The 19,530-nt window shown below is 43.7% G+C and overlaps 1 protein-coding gene across 1 annotated transcript in view; it reads right to left on the bottom strand.

The window, feature by feature from the left end:
• The window catches only part of CA5B (carbonic anhydrase 5B), a 119,386-nt gene extending 100,083 nt beyond the window's left edge, over positions 1–19,303 (bottom strand). The window contains exons 1-4 of the mRNA XM_032756621.2: positions 18,694–19,303; positions 5,688–5,885; positions 1,210–1,305; positions 326–388 (exon numbers count right to left, since the gene is read on the bottom strand). Of these exons, the coding sequence (XP_032612512.1) occupies positions 326–388; positions 1,210–1,305; positions 5,688–5,768 (240 nt within the window). The 5' untranslated portion in view covers positions 5,769–5,885; positions 18,694–19,303. The remainder of the gene's footprint in view (positions 1–325; positions 389–1,209; positions 1,306–5,687; positions 5,886–18,693) is intronic.
• Positions 19,304–19,530: the final 227 nt, after the last annotated feature.

Below are 19,530 nucleotides of genomic sequence, written 5' to 3'. Positions count from 1 at the left end.
GGGATGGCAGCTACAGAAAAGAAGGCTGCTCTGGGTGTGTTCACAAGGACTTAGAAGGAGCCGGTGTCAGGAACAGAGGAGGGGACAGCAATATGTTCCTGAGTCCCCAAGTCCTCAGCGGCACAGCAGCAAAACCAGGAAGCTCACTGCCTACCCACAGAATCATGACTTCTGTCCCCTGGAATCATAAATGGCAAGTTTTCTTCTAAGGCTGAATACGGTTCACCTAATTAAACTTCCCAATTCAAAGTGCCTTGGTAATGTCTCTGCTCTGAGATTGAAACATAAAAGTATATTTCAAGTAATTAAGGAAAACAAATAGTACCTTATGCTTAATTGATGGCAAAGTATCCACTAATTTCTGTAGCTCTTTATGATGTTTGCCTAGCTAAAGAACAAGAAGAAAATATTACAAACGATGGACATCTCACTGTAGAAACTGTAACAGAATGTGAATTAAAGTTAACTACCTGGTGATCACATAAAAACAAACTGCATGACTGAAATTACACTTAAACTTGTAATTTATAATTTTATAAACATTACTGAATTAAATTAGAGAACAAATGAGCAGGCTGTTTGCTGACAAGGTCAGCATGCCTGCAGTGAAAGGTGCCCTCTGCTTCATTTAAGTTCTTAAATTGAAATTAAATTTAAATAAAATGAAAAATGGTTCCACAATTGCAGTAGACACATTTCAAGTGCGCAATTGCCACATGTGGCTTGTGACCACTCTACTGGGCTGTGCATTTTTATACCATTTAAAATATATTCTTTTTTTTGGTGGCAGGGGGGATGGAGTCTCACTCTGTTGCCCAGGCTGGAGTGCAGTGGCACAATCTTGGCTTACTGCAGCCTCCACCTCCCAGGCTCAAGCGATCCTCCTGCCTCAGCCTCCCGAGTAGCTAGGATTACAGGTGTGCACCACTATGCCTGGCTAATTTTTGTATTTTTAGTAATACAGAAGCCAGGCTGGTCTCGAACTCCTGACCTCAAGTGATCTGCCTGCCTCGGCCTCCCAAAGTGCTGGGATTACAGGCGTGAGCCACCATGCCTGGCCCTAAAATATATTCTTAACAATCTTGTATTTCAAGCACTATTTATCTTACCAATGTATGGATCCCAATATTCTTAAATAACAATATTATAATGTTCTATCTTTTCATTCTAGAATACAACACATCATTTAAAGTTGGTGAGATTTTTTACCTTTAAAAATACGCCTATCACAGCCAAACCATTTTCTTCCAGTGCTGCATCCTCAAAGTTTTCAAATCTGACTGCGTTCCAATGCACTAAGTGCAGCTGAAACACCATGAAAAGAGGGTTAACACATGACTACACAGAATCTCTCCAGAATAAACCCACAGCCTCAGTCAACCTATGACATTTAAACACATTTCTTCACCCAAAGTAAAGCCACCAAGAAAAGCATATGACAATCCAAAATGAGATAGAAACAAAGATCAGGAAGAAATTTAGGCAAGGACAGCAATTAATATTTCTTTGGAATAAAAGGACTTGGGGAGAAAAATAAAATAAAATACATATAGCAAACTGAGTCGCATTTCAGTAAGGGATCAACATTTGCTCGTTCCTATTCTGCTTTGCATGAAATACTAACATCCAAAATCCATTTACATTTAAAGGAGAGAAAATGTTTATATTGAGAAAAATAAATTCTCCTTATAGGAATTAGACAAGAGTTGAAGACTGGCCGGGTGTGGTGGCTCACATCTGTAATGCCAAGACTTTGGGAGGCCAAGGTGGGTGAATCATTTGAGGTCAAGAGATTGAAATTGGCCCGGCCAACATGGTGAAACCCCGTCTCTACCAAAAAAAATACAAAAATTAGTGGGCGTGGTGGTGGATGCCTGTAACCCCAGCTTCTCAGGAGGCTGAGGTGGAAGGATTGCTTGAACCCGGGAGGCGGAGGTTGAAGTGAGCCGAGATCGCGCCACTGTACGCCACTTAGGTGACAGAGTAAGACTCCGTCTCAAAAAAAAAAAAAAAAACAAAAAAAGAGTTGAAGACACATTTCTTCTTTGAGAGATGACCACTTAAAATGTTCTTTTTATTGTTGATACAACATTTAAAACTAAATTACTGCCAGGTGCATTGGCTCACATCAGCACTTTGGGAGGCTGGGGCAAGAGCACCACCTGAAGCCAGGAGTTCAAGCCCAGCCTCGGCAACACAGTGAGATCTCATCTTTACAAAAAATTTAAAAATGAGTTCGGCGTGGTGGTACGTAACCGTGTAGTCCCTGCTACTTGGGAAGCTGAGGCGGAAGGATCACTTGGGCTCAGAAGTTCAAGGCTGCAGTGAGCTATGACTGCACCACTGCACACCAGCCTGGGTGACAAAGTGAGATCCTATTAAAAAAAAACAAAACCAACAAACCAAACAAACAAAACCTAAATTACGAAAAAGTTCTAAGAAGCAATTATATTTCCTTATGATTTCCCTATACTTTTGCTATGGTTTGCATGTGGTCTGTTTGGTCCGGCCAGGTCTCATGTTGACACCTGCTCCCCAATGTTGGAGGTGGGGCTTCATGGGAGGTGTTTTTTTTTTTTTTTGAGACGGAGTCTCGCTCTGTCACCCAGGCTGGAGTGCAGTGGCGCGATCTCGGCTCACTGCAAGCTCCGCCTCCTGGGTTCACGCCATTCTCCTGCCTCAGCCTCTCCGAGTAGCTGGGACTACAGGCGCCCGCCACCACGCCCGGCTAATTTTTTGTATTTTTGGTAGAGACGGGGTTTCGCCGTGGTCTCGATCTCCTGACCTCGTGATCCGCCCGCCTCGGCCTCCCAAAGTGCTGGGATTACAAGCGTGAGCCACCGCGCCCGGCCCATGGGAGGTATTTGGATCACGCGGGCAGATCCCTTATAAATAGCTTGTTGCCATTCGGGTGGAAGTGAGTTCTTCCTCTTAGTTCCCAAGAGAACTGATTTGGGTTTTTTCTTTTTTTGAGACAGGGTCTCACTCTGTCACCCAGGCTGGAGTACGGTGGCACAACTGTGACTCACTGCAGCCTTGACCTGCTAGGCTCAAGTGACACTCCCACCTCAGCCTCCCAAGTAGCTGGGACTACAGGCATGGGCCACCATGCCTAGCCAATTGTTTTTCTTTTTTTTTAATTAAAATTTTTTTTTGTACAGACAAGGTCTCACTATATTGCCCAGGCTGGTCTCCAATTCCTGGCCTCAAGCCATCCTCCCGCATTGGCCTCCCAAAGTGCTGGGATTACAGGTGTGAGCCATCGCCTCCAGCCACAGAACTGATTGTTGAAAAGAGTCTGGTACCTCCTCCTCTCCCTCTTACCATGTGATCTCTGCACGTTTGCTCCCCTTGGCCTTCCAACATGAGGGGAAACAGTTTGAGGCCCTCACCAGATGCAGATGTGAGCACCATGTTTCTTGTACAGCCTGCAGCACCATGAGCCAAGTAAACCTTTCTTTATAAATCACACAGTTTCAGATATTCCTTTGTAGCAACACAAATGGATTAAGATAACTTCTCTACAAATCACTCCTTGTCCACTACTCATGAACTTATTTTCTGGCATCACCATTCCCCCAAGTCTCCTAAGTGAGACACCTCAAGGTCTTGTTTAACTTTGCCTTCTGTTCTCTGGAAGAGGATCTCACCTCCTAGTCCTGTTGCTTTTATTTCAGAAATGCTTTTTAAAAGTTGCTCGTTTTCTATATTTCTATTGCTTTCATTTAATCTCTCATCATCTATCACTTGGATTAATCGCAACTTGTGGCCGTGCATTGTTGCCTGGGTTAGTCTAAAAACATAAACTGCTAATTAAACGAAATCATGCTATGCCACTCTCTTGTTTACAAATAACTAGTTTCTAATGAGCCTGCCCTCCATCTACCCTATTATGCTTTGATGATCACCACTCTCACGGCCTCTCCCCACAACACACATTCAACATTCTGGTCACATCATTTTGTTTTTTTGGTCATTTCCTGAACATTCTATCACATCTGCCTTTGCACGAATGCCCTTCTAATCCTCTTGGCAAACTCCCATACATCCTTTAATACCTAATATAAATGGCTCCTCCTTAGTGAAATCATCATAGACTCCTCTGAGTAGTCTGTATCACATGCCTTCCTCTGTGGTCCCATAGCACTTTCAGAAACATTTTCCAAATCACACTTGCTTTATAATTTTGAGTATTCTTCCCTCACTAGACTTTGCCCTTTGGGTGGTTGAGAATTAGTACTCCTGGTACTTTGTGTGGTACCTTGCACATAGTTGCCACTCAGAAAATGTTACAAACATAAATATATAAATGATAAAATACACACACGTTATTAGGTGACCCCAAATATAAAACGTGTTTTTCTTGCCTAACTATCTTTCTGCTCTGTATTGCAATCTTACATTTTAAAATGTAATTAAATATAATTACTATTTAACATAGAAGTTATCTGCAAAGTAAGCCAGCCGAGGAAAACTAGTACATATTCAACACATACACACACAGAAAATAGATTTCTGGTAAATCTTTCATTTCATTTCATGCCCTTTCTTCTATACCAATTACAAAATCTGTACATAGAGATATATGTATTTGTTAATAGAAAATATTACCTATACTAGTAGAAGGAAACGTCCATAAAAAAGAGAAGGAAATTTTTCCATACACTGAAAAGTGAGTCCAGTGATCATCCAGAAAGCCCATTCACGGCATATACCCAAAACAATGGAAAACTGAGTCAAAAAGAGACATTTGTACACCCATGTTCATAGCAGTATTACTCACAAAAGCCAAAAGGTAAGGAAAAGATAAAACAAATGTGGTCTATCCATATAATGGAGTATCATTAAGCCTTAAAAAGGAAGGAAATTCTGACACATACTACAACATCGATGAACTCTGAGGACATTATACCAACTGAAATAAGCCAGTCACAAAAAGACAAATACTGTATGATTCCACTCATATGAGGTGCCTAGAGTAGTCCGATTCATAGAGACAGAAAGCAGAATACTGGCTGGGTGTGGTGGCTCATCCCTGTAATCCCAGCACTTTGGGAGACCAAGGCGGGCAGATCACTTGAGGTCGGGAGTTCGAGACCAGCCTGGCCAACCTGGTAAAACCCATCTCTACTAAAAATATAAAAGTTAGCTGGGCGTGGTGACGGGCACCCGTAATCCCAGCTACTCAGGAGGCTGAGGCAGGAGAATCACTTGAACCTGGGAGGCAGAGGTTGCAGTGAGCCAAGACTGCCCCACTGTACTCCAGCCTGGGTGACAGAGCAAGAATCTGTTTCCAAAAAAAAGAAAAGAAAAGAAAAGCAAGCAAGCAAGCCAGCCAAATACTGATTGCGAGAAGCTGGAGGGAGGGTGAATGGGGCGCTACTGTTTAATGGGTAAAGTTTCAGTTTTGCAAGATGAAAGGATTTCTGGAGATAGATGGTGGTGATGATTGTACAATAATGGAAATGTACTTAATATAATACTACTTAACTGTATTCTTAAAAATGGTTAAGATGATAAATTTCATATTATGTGTATTTGACCACAATTTTTTTTTTAATTCCAATGAGTTCCATGCCATTGCTAACAAAGAGGTCAATACTATCATGGAGAGAGTTTGATCTGTCCTCTGTTAACATGACACTGTTTCTTTAACTCCTTACAAGACCACCAGATCTTGCCCTCACCTGATTTATCTGTAGAATCTTCAAATTCCACGAAGAAAGAGTACCCATTATTCCAGACGTGGAGGCAGGTGGCTGGGTCATAAGAGATGGTGAGTGGTTTTAAGCCGGGATCATAAACACTGTCCCTCCACCGAATGTTGATGGGTGACTGTCGATCGCCCCCAGGAACCAGGTCCACGCTCTCCCAGAGTGGATGCACTAGGAGAAAGCAGGTCAGGCTATTATCAAGACTGTCTACTATCTAGCATCACACATGAGGCAATTCCACTTCTGGAGACCCTGTCAAGGCTAATGGGACCTAACAGCTTTAGCAATTAGCCATTCAGGGCCTTAATCAGCTGACTAAAGCAAAGGCTAAAGACAAGTCAGAAAGCACTGTGCAGAAGAACAGCATTCTGCCATCTTGAAAACCCAACTCGTCTCAGTCTGCCTACTAAGCTCACCTAAACCAAGTGCAATCAGTCCTGTGATAACAGTAAAATGCATGGAGATTAGCGCCATGTGGAAATAGGTATTCATAAATGAGTTTCTTTTCTTCATTGAGAATTTCCCAAGCCCCAAGTCCCCAAACTAGCTCTAAATACAAAGACAAACTAATTCGATTTTCAGTAACAGACTAATTAAAAAAAAAAAAAGAAATGGGGGAAGAACTTTGAGAAAGGAAATGTTCAATCAAGTATTGTCAGTGTTTAACTGGTTGACTGGTAGAAAAAAAGACTTGCGTAGCCTGCATCCCATAAGATGCTCGCCCCACATAACTGTGTGTGCTGAGTTGAGTTCACCTCCTATGTAAGCAAACTCTGAGGACCAGGCAGCCATCCTGTAAAACCTGGGTAGAACATCGGCATTGCTAAGGTCCCTGGAGGTTGCAGTGTGTCACAGGGATGTGGAGATTATCTATTAAGGCGTACACATACAATTCATCCTCCACAGGCACTGAAGACATTGCTGATGCTGATTTTCTTCCAGAGTCAAGCACCAGGTCTCTGTAGCAAGTCCCTGGTAAGTATCAGCAGACTTGCTGATAACACAGATCAGCCTGTTGAGACCCCCATGTGTGATGAGCAGAACCAATGTATATCAGTTTGGGGTGGTCCATTTCCCTGTCCTTTAGAAGTACCATGGATGGGTAGAATCAAGAACAACAGGAAAACTAGGAGAAACATGAATTGAGAGAAATCATTACCAACGACCCTCTGCATCTCACCCCACCACTAAGAATGGGTCTAAGGGTTTGAGAAATAACTAGGCAGCTCTCACCAAGTCAAATCCCCCGAATATGGCAGGGACACCCTCTTGTTTCCATAAAAACCAGAAACTTGCCTCTGGTTTACTCTTACAGGGGCGACAGTTCTCCTGCTTCAGTAGCAGCCCAAAGATGAAAGTTTAAAATATTAGCCTTGGCTTTATTTTTTTGTGGGGGTAGGCAAAAGCGTCCTGGCAGTATAAACACTGAGCTCTCTTGGGAGCGTCCAGACCAGTGGTCTCAACAAGGAGAGTGACTACGGCCCCAGAGGACATTTGGCAATGTCTAGAGACATTTTTCATTGTCACGACTGGAAGAGGGTGCTACTGCCATCTAGTGGATAGACGCCAGGGATGCTGCTAAACATTCTACGAAGCACAGGAGGAAGCCACCACTGCAAAGCGTTATCCAGCCCCAAATGTCAATAGTGGCCCAGTTGAGAATCTCAGTCTGCAGAAACTCAGAATATTCTTCTTTTTTTTCCTATTTCTTCCTATAACATAGTATTCTCTTATCTCTAAAGAGATTTAAACCTAATTTAAAAAATTAATTTCAACTTTAACTATAAAGGGTACACATGCAGGTTTGGTATATGGAGTGACACTGAGGCTTGGGGTCCCAACAGTCCTGTCACCCCAGCCAGTGAGCATAATACCCAACAGGTTGAACCCAATGTTTTTATTTTTCTTAGTATGAAAGAATTCCTTACAGAAGAACAATAATTTTCTGTTAAATTTAGGAGCCAAAAGTTAAAAATGCATTTGAACTGGCACAATATTTCAATATTATAAATCTGATTGGAATGCAGATTCCTTCTAGAAAGCCCTTGAAAGGCCTTGATTCTATTTTAAAAGATTCCTGACACAAAGAGACTACGCACCTTCCCCTCAGACACTCAGACTGTGGTTGATAATGTGAAAATTCACATTCTTCAAAGCCATTCAATGAGGGTCTACCATGCAGACTAGGGAAGAACTGGAGTGACGATCAGCTCCCTAAGACGATGCCTTGGTCATCCTTAATTGTTCCCCATCTCATTCATGAAACGGGAAGTATCAACACTCACACTCATGCAAATACCAGCCCAAGAAAACTGGGCCTGTTCCTTCCATTGCTCTTTAATGACCATAATGACACGATCAGTTTATGCCCTTGAGTTTACAAGTTCAGCTTCCAGAAGGTTTCTTTCCTCCTACCCACCTCCTCCTTTTTAAACAAAGACCATCTAGGCTAGACCATCCAACCCACTGTGGGGAGAGGTGGTCCTTGGTCACTATCTCCCTATTGAAGCCAACTTTTTGCCAAGGGCTTGTTTTGCTAATGATAAATTCACACTTTTCTTTTCCTCTTCCCTCCCCTTCTACCATTTTAACAAAATACAGATAGAAATGATTTCTTGGCAGTTGTCATACTTTCCCTCAAAACAGGAAGGTGACAATGAAGCATTCTAACAGAGGCTTCATTTTCAGGTTTTTCTTATATGTAGAAAGTGAAGAGATTGTGACTATTTCAATCACGGTTTAAGAGAGCGAAGGACACGCTGTCATTAAAAAGGTGTCAATAATCTGTCACTGATGAGCAAGAAAACTCCTTTAGATTTCATGGTGAGGATACACTTGGTCTTAATTCTTACTTATATGCCTAGTCCTGCGTTTGATTTATTTTATGCTTGCACCACCTATTTCTCTAGCCTCCTTGTATGTCCCTGGGCTCTTCAAATGTAGAAAGCTCATTTCTGCCTCAAGCCCCTCAGTTCCTGATTCTCCTCCTCTGCTGGAATCATTCCCCTCATTCCACTTGGCACTGGCTCCTGTTATTGCCTTAATTGTCACCTCCTCTCCTCTTTGACTACCCTCTTATAACATGATCCCCTTGAATTTCTAATCATAGCACTCTGGTTTTGTCCTTCACAACATTATTACATGGGTATAGTTATAATTATATGACACGCACTTAGTTATCGGCCTCCCCCACTGCTCTGCAAGCAAGCTGGCTTTCAACAACTACGGTGGATCAAATGAATCAGATGAAGTATATCACTGAAGAAGTTTGCTTCTTTTTGCTTTATTTCCCATTACCCCCACTGATCACATTATTTTTCTTTAACAATCGTTCAGGTTTAGCTCTTCCTCCCCTTGCCCAGACCACTAGCCTAGTTCTGAACTCTACGCCGCAGACTTCACACAAAGCCTCTTGGTCACTTGTCCTCTTTTCTCACTTCCCTTTACCCCCTGAGTTCAGCCACTCAGTTTTCCCAAATTACCGGCTTTGTCAGGGTGCTCCCGTGCTAAGGACAGTACATCAAGTGGAACCTTCTGTGTCCAAGTGCCTGTGTTTTTCTATTAGAACCCTCCTCACTTATCTAACCATTCTCCTCATTCTTTCCAAACACTGGTGTTCCCATGCTGCCCCCTTGGTCAATCCTAAATGAGTGGTGCTGTAAATGTAAAACACCCAACAGGCTTTGAAGACTTGGTGCAAGGTAAACAATGTAAACTCGGTAATAACTGTTATATGGATCACATGTTAAAGTGATAATATCCTGGATATACTGGGTTAAATAAAATGTTACTAAAATTAATTTCACCTGTTTTCTTTTCCCCTTTTCTAATGTGTCTATTAGAAAACTGAGAATTACACATGTGGCTCAATTATATGTCTATAGGACAATGTTGCCCTATACCCTCATGTGCTTTTTATCTGGTCCCTTGCTATGTACTGCCCTTTTTAGAGGGATGTGCTATTTCCTCATGTAACTGAAGACCATCTGTGTAGGCCTTGGCCTTAGTGCAGTGATGGGATACACAGGGACCCTCTGTATGACGTGGTTGAGGATGATCGCAGGATCACAAATTGCCTTGTTAGAGCATCAGGGCTGTAAAAGGCACTTGGATGCCGAGTCCATTAGCCATAGAATACACATGCAGTTATCAGCACAGGAGACTAAAAGCCCACATTTCTTGGTGGTCAGTTCCAGGGCTAATCGTCAGTCCCAGGTAGCTGAAGACAACCCTGAAGCCATTAGTGCAATTCCATGGGACTCCTAATCCTCCCACTGTTTCTCAAGATTATTTGAAAGTTAATGGAGACAATACAGTCTGAGGCATCCCAGCCTATATCAGAGGTCTTTAGGAAGACATTGCAAAACAAGCCTGTTAAAACTCTTGTCCTCATCTGTACAAACCCCCCATGACAAGTTTACCTATACAACAAACCTGCACACATACCCCTGAACTTAAAATAAAAGTTAAATTAAAAAAAAAAAAAAACAAGTATTGTTCTCCAGGCTTTGGTTCTTCAAAATTAACTGGAAAAATAATAGAACTTTATAACACAGTTGAGTTATAATATAGATCAGTGTTGTCAAATACAACTTTCTCTAAAGATGAAAATGTCCAGTATGGTAAGTTGTAGGCACATGAGGCTATAAAATGTTAATGTGCTTAAATTTACAGGTAAATATCCACAGTGGCTACATTTAATTGTGGCTACATTTTAGACAGCGCCATTCTAGTCCAAGTTATCCTAAAAGGAAATGTTTCTTTTCTTTCTAAAAGCAGGGAGATCATGAACATTAAGAATCACTGGAATAATATTAAATTTGCACTATTTACATTATAGCTGATACTCTTTGTATTTCATTAAGAATTAACATTATTAAATTAATTTTCCTATGGTCTAAGATCTCATGCCTAAATCTTTCTTTTTTTTTTTTTGGAGACAGAGTCCTGCTCTGTCACCCAGGTTGGAGAGCAGTGGCGCGATCTCGGGTCACTGCAACCTCCGACTCCCGGGTTCAAGCAATTCCCGTGCCTCACAGCCACCCGCGTAGCTGGGACCACAGGTGCGTGCCACCATGTCTGGCTAATTTTTTGTATTTTAGTAGAGACAGGGCTTCACCATGTTGGCCAGGATGGTCTGGTTCTCCTGATCTCATGATCCGCCCGCCCTGGACTCCCAAAGTGCTGGGGTTACAGGCGTGAGCCACCACACCTGGCCACCTAAATGTGATCATCACGCTAAATTTCACTAGATGATACACTAACTGAAATTGATTTTATTTTCATCTTGGATAACAGGTGTAGGCTTTTATTTTTATCTTGTTATATTACAAGTCCCTAAAGTTAGGACTATCAACAGTTACTGTCTGCTACTTGAGATAACAGCAAACAGCAATCTGAGTTGACAGCTAAAGATTATCTGTGGAGAGCCTTGGGAGCAAAGATACGATGAGCACAGAGCACTGGGGTGACCTGAAATGCTGCTTTCCGAATTTGCCACAACCTCCTACTTTCATTCATTCCTTATTCTGCTTTGCCTCCTCTTAAAATGTTCAGACTTAAACATCTGAGGCAGGCACTGAGCCTACGATGACGATAACAAAGTACTGGAAGTAGCTGCCATAACTTTCTTTTTTTTTTTTTTTTTGAGACAGAGTACAGATCCTGGTTCACTGCAACCTCCACCTCCCAGGTTCAAGTGATTCTCCTGCCTCAGCCTCCTGAGTAGCTGAGACTACAGGCATGCACCACCACGTCTGGCTAATTTTTGTATTTTTAGTAGAGACGAGGTTTCACTATGTTGGTCAGGCTGGTCTCGAACTCCTGACCTCAGGTGATCCGCCTGCCTCGGTCTCCCAAAAGTGCTGGGATGAGCCACTGTGCCTGGCCTCATAACTGAGTTTCTAACCCTCAAGCATCTCGGGTTATTCTTGGTTACAAGTGTACACTAGCCTTCCACTGGGGCACTGAGCTGTCAGAAATAATGAGAACTGTGTTTACAATTGAGCAGTTGAGGGTCCAGAATATAGGAATAGGACCTGCTCAAAGGCCCAGGGCAATAGTCTCCTTGGGGCAAACAGGTTGGAACAGTGAAACACACTACAAACAAAATCAAATGTTGACTTTTCACCTGTTTTTTTTCTAGTAACTTAGAAACTAGAACACGTCATATAATATAGCTATTAGTCATCTCCTTGGGGGACCTCTCTTTGGTTTCTGTTGGCACTAAAAGCAGCACGATATCCTAATGGCATAGGCTGATTGGACTTTAGGCATTTAACTTTCAACTTTCTGCAAATAAAGACAAACAAACTAAAGATCAAGGCAAAAACTCCACACTCACACAAAACGTTAGTAACTAGATAAATATGACTAAATTTTTTCCATGTTAAGCCTTAAAATGCAGTGCCAGGGTTCGGAATAAGCCAGTCTGGGTAGGATACGGGCACACCCAGCAATCATAAATTTGTTATGACCCCGACCAACTCATTTCAATGAGAACACAGTCAATGTTGGGATAAAACAAAATAAACTTGTAATAAAAAATTCTTCTGAAGCACTTCCAAGGCAATGGATCCAGCTAGATCGACATTATTAACGGAATTCCTTTCCTTATGGGCATGGAGGTTCAAAAAGGGTAAACCCAAAGAGCACAATCTGAGAAACCTGAAATCCTGAAACAAGCCAGTATTTGAAAACTATGTAAATTCACTGTGAATAGTGGAAAATATATTAAAAAAACCCAAAAGATATATTTAGCCAATTCATTAAACACATCTCTCCACCATCACAGACATCTCTCCTATCATCTCGGTTCTCTCCCAGGGTTATTTTGCTCTCCCTCCCAGGGGACATTTAGCAATGTCTTGAAACATATCTGAATGTGATCATTTGGGGAGTGCTACTGGCAAGAGATCAGGGATGCCACTCAACATCTAGTGAGCGAAGGGCAGCCCCCACACCACAGAATGATCCATCCCCAATGTCCATCGTGCCACAGTGGAGAATCCCTGCAACATCCAGCTGCAGATAGCACCTTGTATGTCCAGGAGGGGAACGAGATGAGAAAGGCTTGAGGAAGAACATCTGCTATGTCACATGATCTTCTGTGTTTACAGCAGAGCACACACTTGCAAATCAGTCAGCTAGAATTAATTCTGCAATTCTTAACTCTGGACAGAATATTCTGAAGCACGAAGCCACCGAACTGCTTGCAGACATTCATGTGCAGCTTCCAGCAATTTAAGATTCACAGAAATAATTTGCAGTTTGTGGATCAACCTTAGTAAAAAGACAACTGCTAACAAGAAATAATAAAGAACAGGTTCCAGAATATCTGAAACCTTCTCCAGTTTCTGCATGACATCATTTTAACATTTGCCAAGAAAGAATGTTCCACATTTATTTTACTGGACAAACACAGAAACAGTTATTCTCACAGTCCCTAAGGCATATAATCTCACACTGGAATGCCCATGACATCACAGCTACAAACGCTTAACACACGTGATTTTTATAAAACCAACAAGCCTTTTCTCCTCTCTTTAATGAAACGGTGTACTCACAGGCTTATTTCTGGATTTTTTAAGTACAAGTACAGAGGCTACAGGATGGCCTGGGCCTTGGAATCTGGAAGCTTCTCCACAGCAATTTGCATGGGGACACAGGACAAGTGACCCTCAGGGTGTGCATCACCACCATTTTTACCCTGAAACTTTGATCAGTTCCCAGATAACTTGCAGGAACCCAATAACCTAGAGGGAAGAGGGCAGAGAAGTGAAAGCTGTAAACAATAGAGACTTAAGATCACGAGAAAACCTAAGTAGGACAATATTCAGACTAGTAATACGCACCCTGAGGTGGAGGGGAGGGCAAATGGGAGTCAATTATCCACTCTTGTTCCTCAAACTCATTGGTCACCCCAAGATGACAGACCCACTTGCTTTCCCTCACATTCACTTGGCGCTTCTGCCCGCCCACCAGCCACATGGACTTTAGTTCTTCCAACTCCTGCCTTTCCCTCTGGCCTGTGCAGATGCCCTTCCTTTCCTGGACTCTCCCTCCATCTGTGCCTCGTGAATCCCTACCCCCACTCCAGGTGACTGACACCAGCGTCACTTCCCCTAAGCTCCCCCGACCACGTGCTCACCAGGTCAGCCCAGAACTGCTTTGTGGTCACAGTGCTTATCACAGTCGAATTAATATCTGACCAGGAATGTACTTTATGACTGCATCCTCTCCAGTATCTAAGCCCCACGGTGGTAGGGACCGTGTCTGCCTTGGTCAGAGCTGCATCTCTTAGGGACACAGTGCCTTATTCAAAATGGGTGCTGGGAGTACTAGCCAACTGACCTGAGTAGGCTCCCTTGGTGACAAAGATGTTGGTCCTAATTTCAAGAACTAAGAACTGTGCCATGACTGCCAGCATGCTCTGAGACAGTACTAGGGGTCTTTCCTTTTCTCAAATGTCATCACCCATTTGTAGGGATGTCTATACTTTTAAAACACTTTTAAATATTTCTCCATTGAGAGGAGGGTCTCATACCCCTATCTAAAAGATCCAAAGGACCCCCCCCAAATCCTGCCTGATCTAAAAGAGGACCCTCCCTGAATATGAACCTCATCTAGTCTCACAGGACTGGGATTCTGCCAGTTAGCACTTTCATTTCAAAATGTATTGTCATTTCTTTTGCTCCAAGCACAGTGGTGGGTGCTATGATGCAAAGATGACCAAGACTTCAACTGTACCTTCCAGGTATGTAATTTCTCCCTTAGGAGCCTCTTGAAATGCACATAGTATGGGTAAGAGAAACACAGAGCAAACCAGTTTACAGCAGGGTGTTTTTGTCACCTCATATTCTGCCTTCTCTTGCCAAAAGAGGGGCTCTCTGCAGTATGGCCATGCTGGGGTAGTGGTGGGGGTTGGGGTAGGTGGGAATGGGTGGCAAAAGGCACAAACGTAGAAGTTGAGGGGCACTAAAGACACATTTCCCTTACAAATCTGAACTTTATTTCTTCATACCATCTTCCCAACAAGAATGCAAGATATAAAACCCACCTCATGGTCCTCAGTGATGCTGAGCAAGGAGGCAAACATGCTTTCATCCTCCCCTCTCTTTGTGCACATTCATGCTAATAATTGGCTGTGAACTAGCTCTTCTCTGTACTGCCATCCTTGACCCTGCTCCATCTAAGCTAGAGAGAAGACTACACCTACGTGAAAGGAGCGAGAATCATCTCTATGTGCATTGTGAAAGAAAGCACAGCAGGATGAGAAGCCAGTCTTTTGGCACAGTGCCATGCGCTTTGCTTTGCGTATGCTTTGCATATGCGTCACTTTGCTAATGTGCGCTGAACTCAGGGAGCCAGAGTTGTGCAGCCATTACATTAAAGGGGACTGGTAGGAAGTTAGTGAATACTGTGGAGCTTCCTTACCTCTAGGCTTGACTCCCTACCAGAGGTCTTTAGACCACTGTATTAGCTTGTAAGAAAGTACCATAGACTGGGTGGCTTAAAAATTTTTGTCGTCTCATGGTTTTGGAGGCTAGAAATCTGAGGTCCAAGTTCTCTACAGGGTTGGTTCCTTCTGAAGGCAATGAGCGCTCTGTTCCAGGCCTTTCTACTTGGATGGTTAATTTTATGTGCCAACTTGGGTAGGTCATGGTACCCAGATGTTTGGTCAAATACCAGTTTAAATGTCACTGTGAATGTATTTTTTAGGTGAGATTAACATTTAAATCAGTAGACCTGCAATAAAGATTATTACCCTTCATCTGGGTGGACCCTACCCAATCCGTTGAAAGCCTTAAGTGAAAAAAGACAGGTCCCCTGAGGAAGAGGAAATTCTACTTCCAGACCGCCTTTGGACTGGAGCTGTGCCCTGGCACCAGTTTGTGCTCACAATCCAGTCTGAATGTGTCCCCAAAGTTCACGTTTTGGAAACAATCTGCAACGCAAAAGTGTTGGGAGGTGATTAAATCATGAGTGCTCTCCCCTCAGGAATGGATTAATGCAATTATTAGGGGGAGCTGGTTAGTTTCTGAGGTAGTGGGTTCCTGATAAAAGGATAAATTTGGCCTCTTTCCCTTCCCTCCCTCCCTCCTTCTTCACCCCCAACCACTCCCACCCCTCACATGCACATGCTCTTGCCCTTCTGCCTTGTGCTATGGGATGATGCAAGAGACAGCCCTCACTAAATGCTGAGCAGATGCTGGCACCATGCCCTTGGGCTTCCCAGCCTCCAGAATCATGAGCCACATAAATTTCTGTTCATTATAAATGATCCAATGTCAGGTATTCTGTTACAGCACAAAACTGAGTAAGACAGGCTGTAATATCAATCCTTCCCTGGTCTCCAGTCTGCTGGCCTGCACTGCAAATTTCACGAGCCTACATTCATGGGCCAATTTTTAAAAATAAGTCTCTCTCTCCCCGAACACATCCATGCACACAGGCACACCCACACATACATACACACACACACACACACATATATACACATACACACACACAATTGGTTTTGTTTCTCTGGAGAACACCTAATAAACCTTGCTTCTGGTAATTCCTTGGCTTGTGTCAGCATTAAGTCCAATTTTCGTAAGCCATTCTCATCTTGTCTGTGTCCAAATTTCCCTTTTAATTAAGGACACCAGTTACATTGGACTAGTGGTCACCCTAATGACCATAATTACCTTTATACAGACCCAATCTCCATATGAGGTCACATTCTGAGGTACTGGGGCTTAAGACTTAAACATATATGAATTTGAGATGGGAGGGTGCAATTCAACTCGTAACAGCCAGTGACACCTAAAGTATGTCTACGTTGCCTAAAAGGTGTTGACAATTCTCAAACCAAAGTTAAAATCACTTTTGTTTAGTTTTATCTGTGTTTGTGTAAATACAGTTTTTAGTGGGAGTGTGTATGTCAAAATGTCTAAGGAGATGAAAAATCACCTTGTTGAAGCCATGTAAAAAAGTCTGGCTCAGGATTTAAAAGACAGACTGCCAATAAGCTTTCAATATCTTATCTTGATAGTTCCTGGAGCCAGGTAAGAGCATCTGGTTTTTAAATAACTTCACTATCTGAATTCACTTAGCAGGTTTAAACAGCAATAGACCATGGGTCAACTGAACTTAGAATCTGTTTTCCCCTTATTAGGGCAAACTTCAAACTTGTACAAAAAAATGGTGAGAATAAATCATCTATATATCCAATACTCTATTTCGACAATTACCAGTGTGTGGCTGGATACGGCCTAGGAGAGCTAAACCTTCTGTGCTATATATCCTTTGCTGTCACTGATTATTCATGTATGCCTTGGATATTACTAACATGTTCTTTTTCTGTTGTTTTGCAGCCTTAGAAATGCGTGAAAAAAGAAAAGATTCTAAAAGTCTTTAAATGTCATTCATAAGTAATATATTTATTAAATGCCTCATAGCTTGAACTCTGCCTGATTAAGCGACTTATGCGAACAGACAGGAAAAGTACTAACAAAAGGTTACAATTATATTGAAAAATTCCTTGATTGGCATCAGATTGACTCTTCATTTTCTCAACTCCTGATTTCAAAAGGAAGCCTGCCTTTTGCAATTTCCTGAAACTTAAATTAGAGATTACGCTGCTATGTCTTAAGAAAGCTTAGCTTCCTCCTCTCACTCACATCTTCCTTGAGAGTGTGATCCCAATCTGAGGTTGCCAAAGGTTTCAAAATATATTTCTTATACCTGATTTGTGTGTTGCAACTAACTGCCCCAGCGTGGCCAGTGACATGATGAATTTCCCTCTTTCCATCAGATTTCCTTAATAGTCATATGCAATCACAAGGCACTCAACCTTTATTCCATTGCAACTGTGAGCAGTGGCAGCCGTTTTGCTTGGTTCCAAGCACAGGGCAGCTACGTATAGGCACAGAGAATGGTGCCCTTGCTGTTTTCGCCTTTCGGTTAATTCCAGCCCAGGTACTGACTTAAAATAACCCAGAAAGTTTTTCATTTCCAAAATATTCAAGAACAGTGCAGCTTTTCACTAAGTCCCTGAAGACAGGGGAGGTGGGGTGAACTTTGGTTCATTGGGAACTCTGATGCAGGCTGCGAATAGTGACTCCTCTGAGAGATGCGCGGGGCAGCATTTCTTACTAGAGATTTCTGACTATTCTCCATACTCCAGCAAGACTTTCAAAGTGCATAGTGGAAATGGTCAGATTATCAGTAAAGGAAGAAGCGGAAGCAGAAAGCAATGTGGTATTCAGTGGCTAATAGGGAGCATATAAACAAATTAAGGTTTACGCATCTTCGTTAACTCATTTCCCAAGCTTTTCCAGCAAAAGTAAATGTGAGAGAAGTACACTGAAATTAATACTAACGCGTTTCCAGCAGCCTCAGAGCAGCAGCATTTAACGCTGAATATCACACAGAATCCCAGCCACCAAGAATGTCTACATTTTGGAGGTTCCTCTCCTCCGGCTCTGGGGCAAGGCACAACAGAAAAATTCAAGTTTGTCCACGGGACACAACTGTGCTTTTGATCTACTCTGGGGCAGCTGTGTCTGTCCATAGCCCCTGGCATAGTCAGGTGGGAATATCAACAATGCAGACCCGAGGAAGTCCCAGCTTGCTGCTCCTTGGTTTCTGGAAATGCACTCCTCTCATCCCGCAATGTCTCTGGGAAAGCTGTTCTACTTTTTAATAGACAGAATCCTAAAAGGACGTCTGGTGATCCCCATAGTGGAGAAAGAGAGCTAGAGTGGGGAAGTGGCTATTTCCCCGCCGCCAGCCTCCCACTCCAATTCCTCAGAGAAGCCCCGCCAGGACCCCGGCCAACCTCGCGGAACCAAAAGCTTCTCCGGCTCCAGGGCCGATAGCGGCACGCAGTCATGTTTGCGGCAAGTGGCACAGTTCCTGCCCTCTCAGGCAGACCACGCCCTGCTGCTGCCCACGCTCCTTACTGCGTCCCGCCCTTACCCGAACGACTCACCTGAGCCAGAACCTCCTCGTTCGCTCCCAGAACCCGAGGATCCCGCACGCGGCCATCTTGCCCACGCCCCCTCATGTTTAACCACGTCCCTACGCAGCAAACGCCATTTCGTCATTCCAGGCTACGCCCCTATCAGTCCCCACTCTGTCCCCGACCCAGGCTCAAATCTCGCCCTGGCCACGCTTCCCCAGCGCCGGAGTCCACACCTTCTCTGCGCTCTGGCTACACATCTCCTGTCGCTGCCACGCGCCTGCACGCTAACTTGGCGACGCCTCTGCCCTCCGCCTGCTCCACCATCTTTGTTACGCCCCTCAGAGCAACAAGGCACGCCCACACGTAAGGACCACGCCCCCACGTTCGAGGCACGTCTCTGCGTTCCAATACGTCATGTCCCTACTTCCCTTTTCGCGCTATCTCCCCTGCCGGTCACTACTCCGCGGCCCGCCTTTCCATCTGTGGCCACTTATCCACGCTTCGCCCAGTGATCATCCAGTCACAACTATTCTGCCTACCCTACCTCCCTCCCTTGGACCCACGTCCCTACTCCGCCTGAGGCCGACCCTCCCGCGAATTCGAACATCGTTTTTACACCCTTGCGATTACGCCACGCCTTTCACGTAAGGGCTAAAGTCAGCTCGTTCGGGCCACGCCCCTGCGGTACGCCTGGGTCACGCCTCTTCCGCTAAGCCTCGCAGCCTGCGCTCCTCACTGGCGGGGCCGTTCCCGCCGTGGCTAACCTCTTCCATTCTCTCGGAACAGGCAAGACCCGTCTAGTCCGCGTCACTTTTCTTCCTGCATTCGACACCTCTCCTTTCTGGCCAGTCCTGGCGGTCCTTT

The sequence above is a fragment of the Hylobates moloch genome, unplaced genomic scaffold (genome assembly GCF_009828535.3).
Source record: "Hylobates moloch isolate HMO894 unplaced genomic scaffold, HMol_V3 SCAFFOLD_7, whole genome shotgun sequence".
Lineage (NCBI taxonomy): Eukaryota > Metazoa > Chordata > Mammalia > Primates > Hylobatidae > Hylobates > Hylobates moloch.
This window is presented reverse-complemented; position numbering and strand designations above follow the sequence as displayed.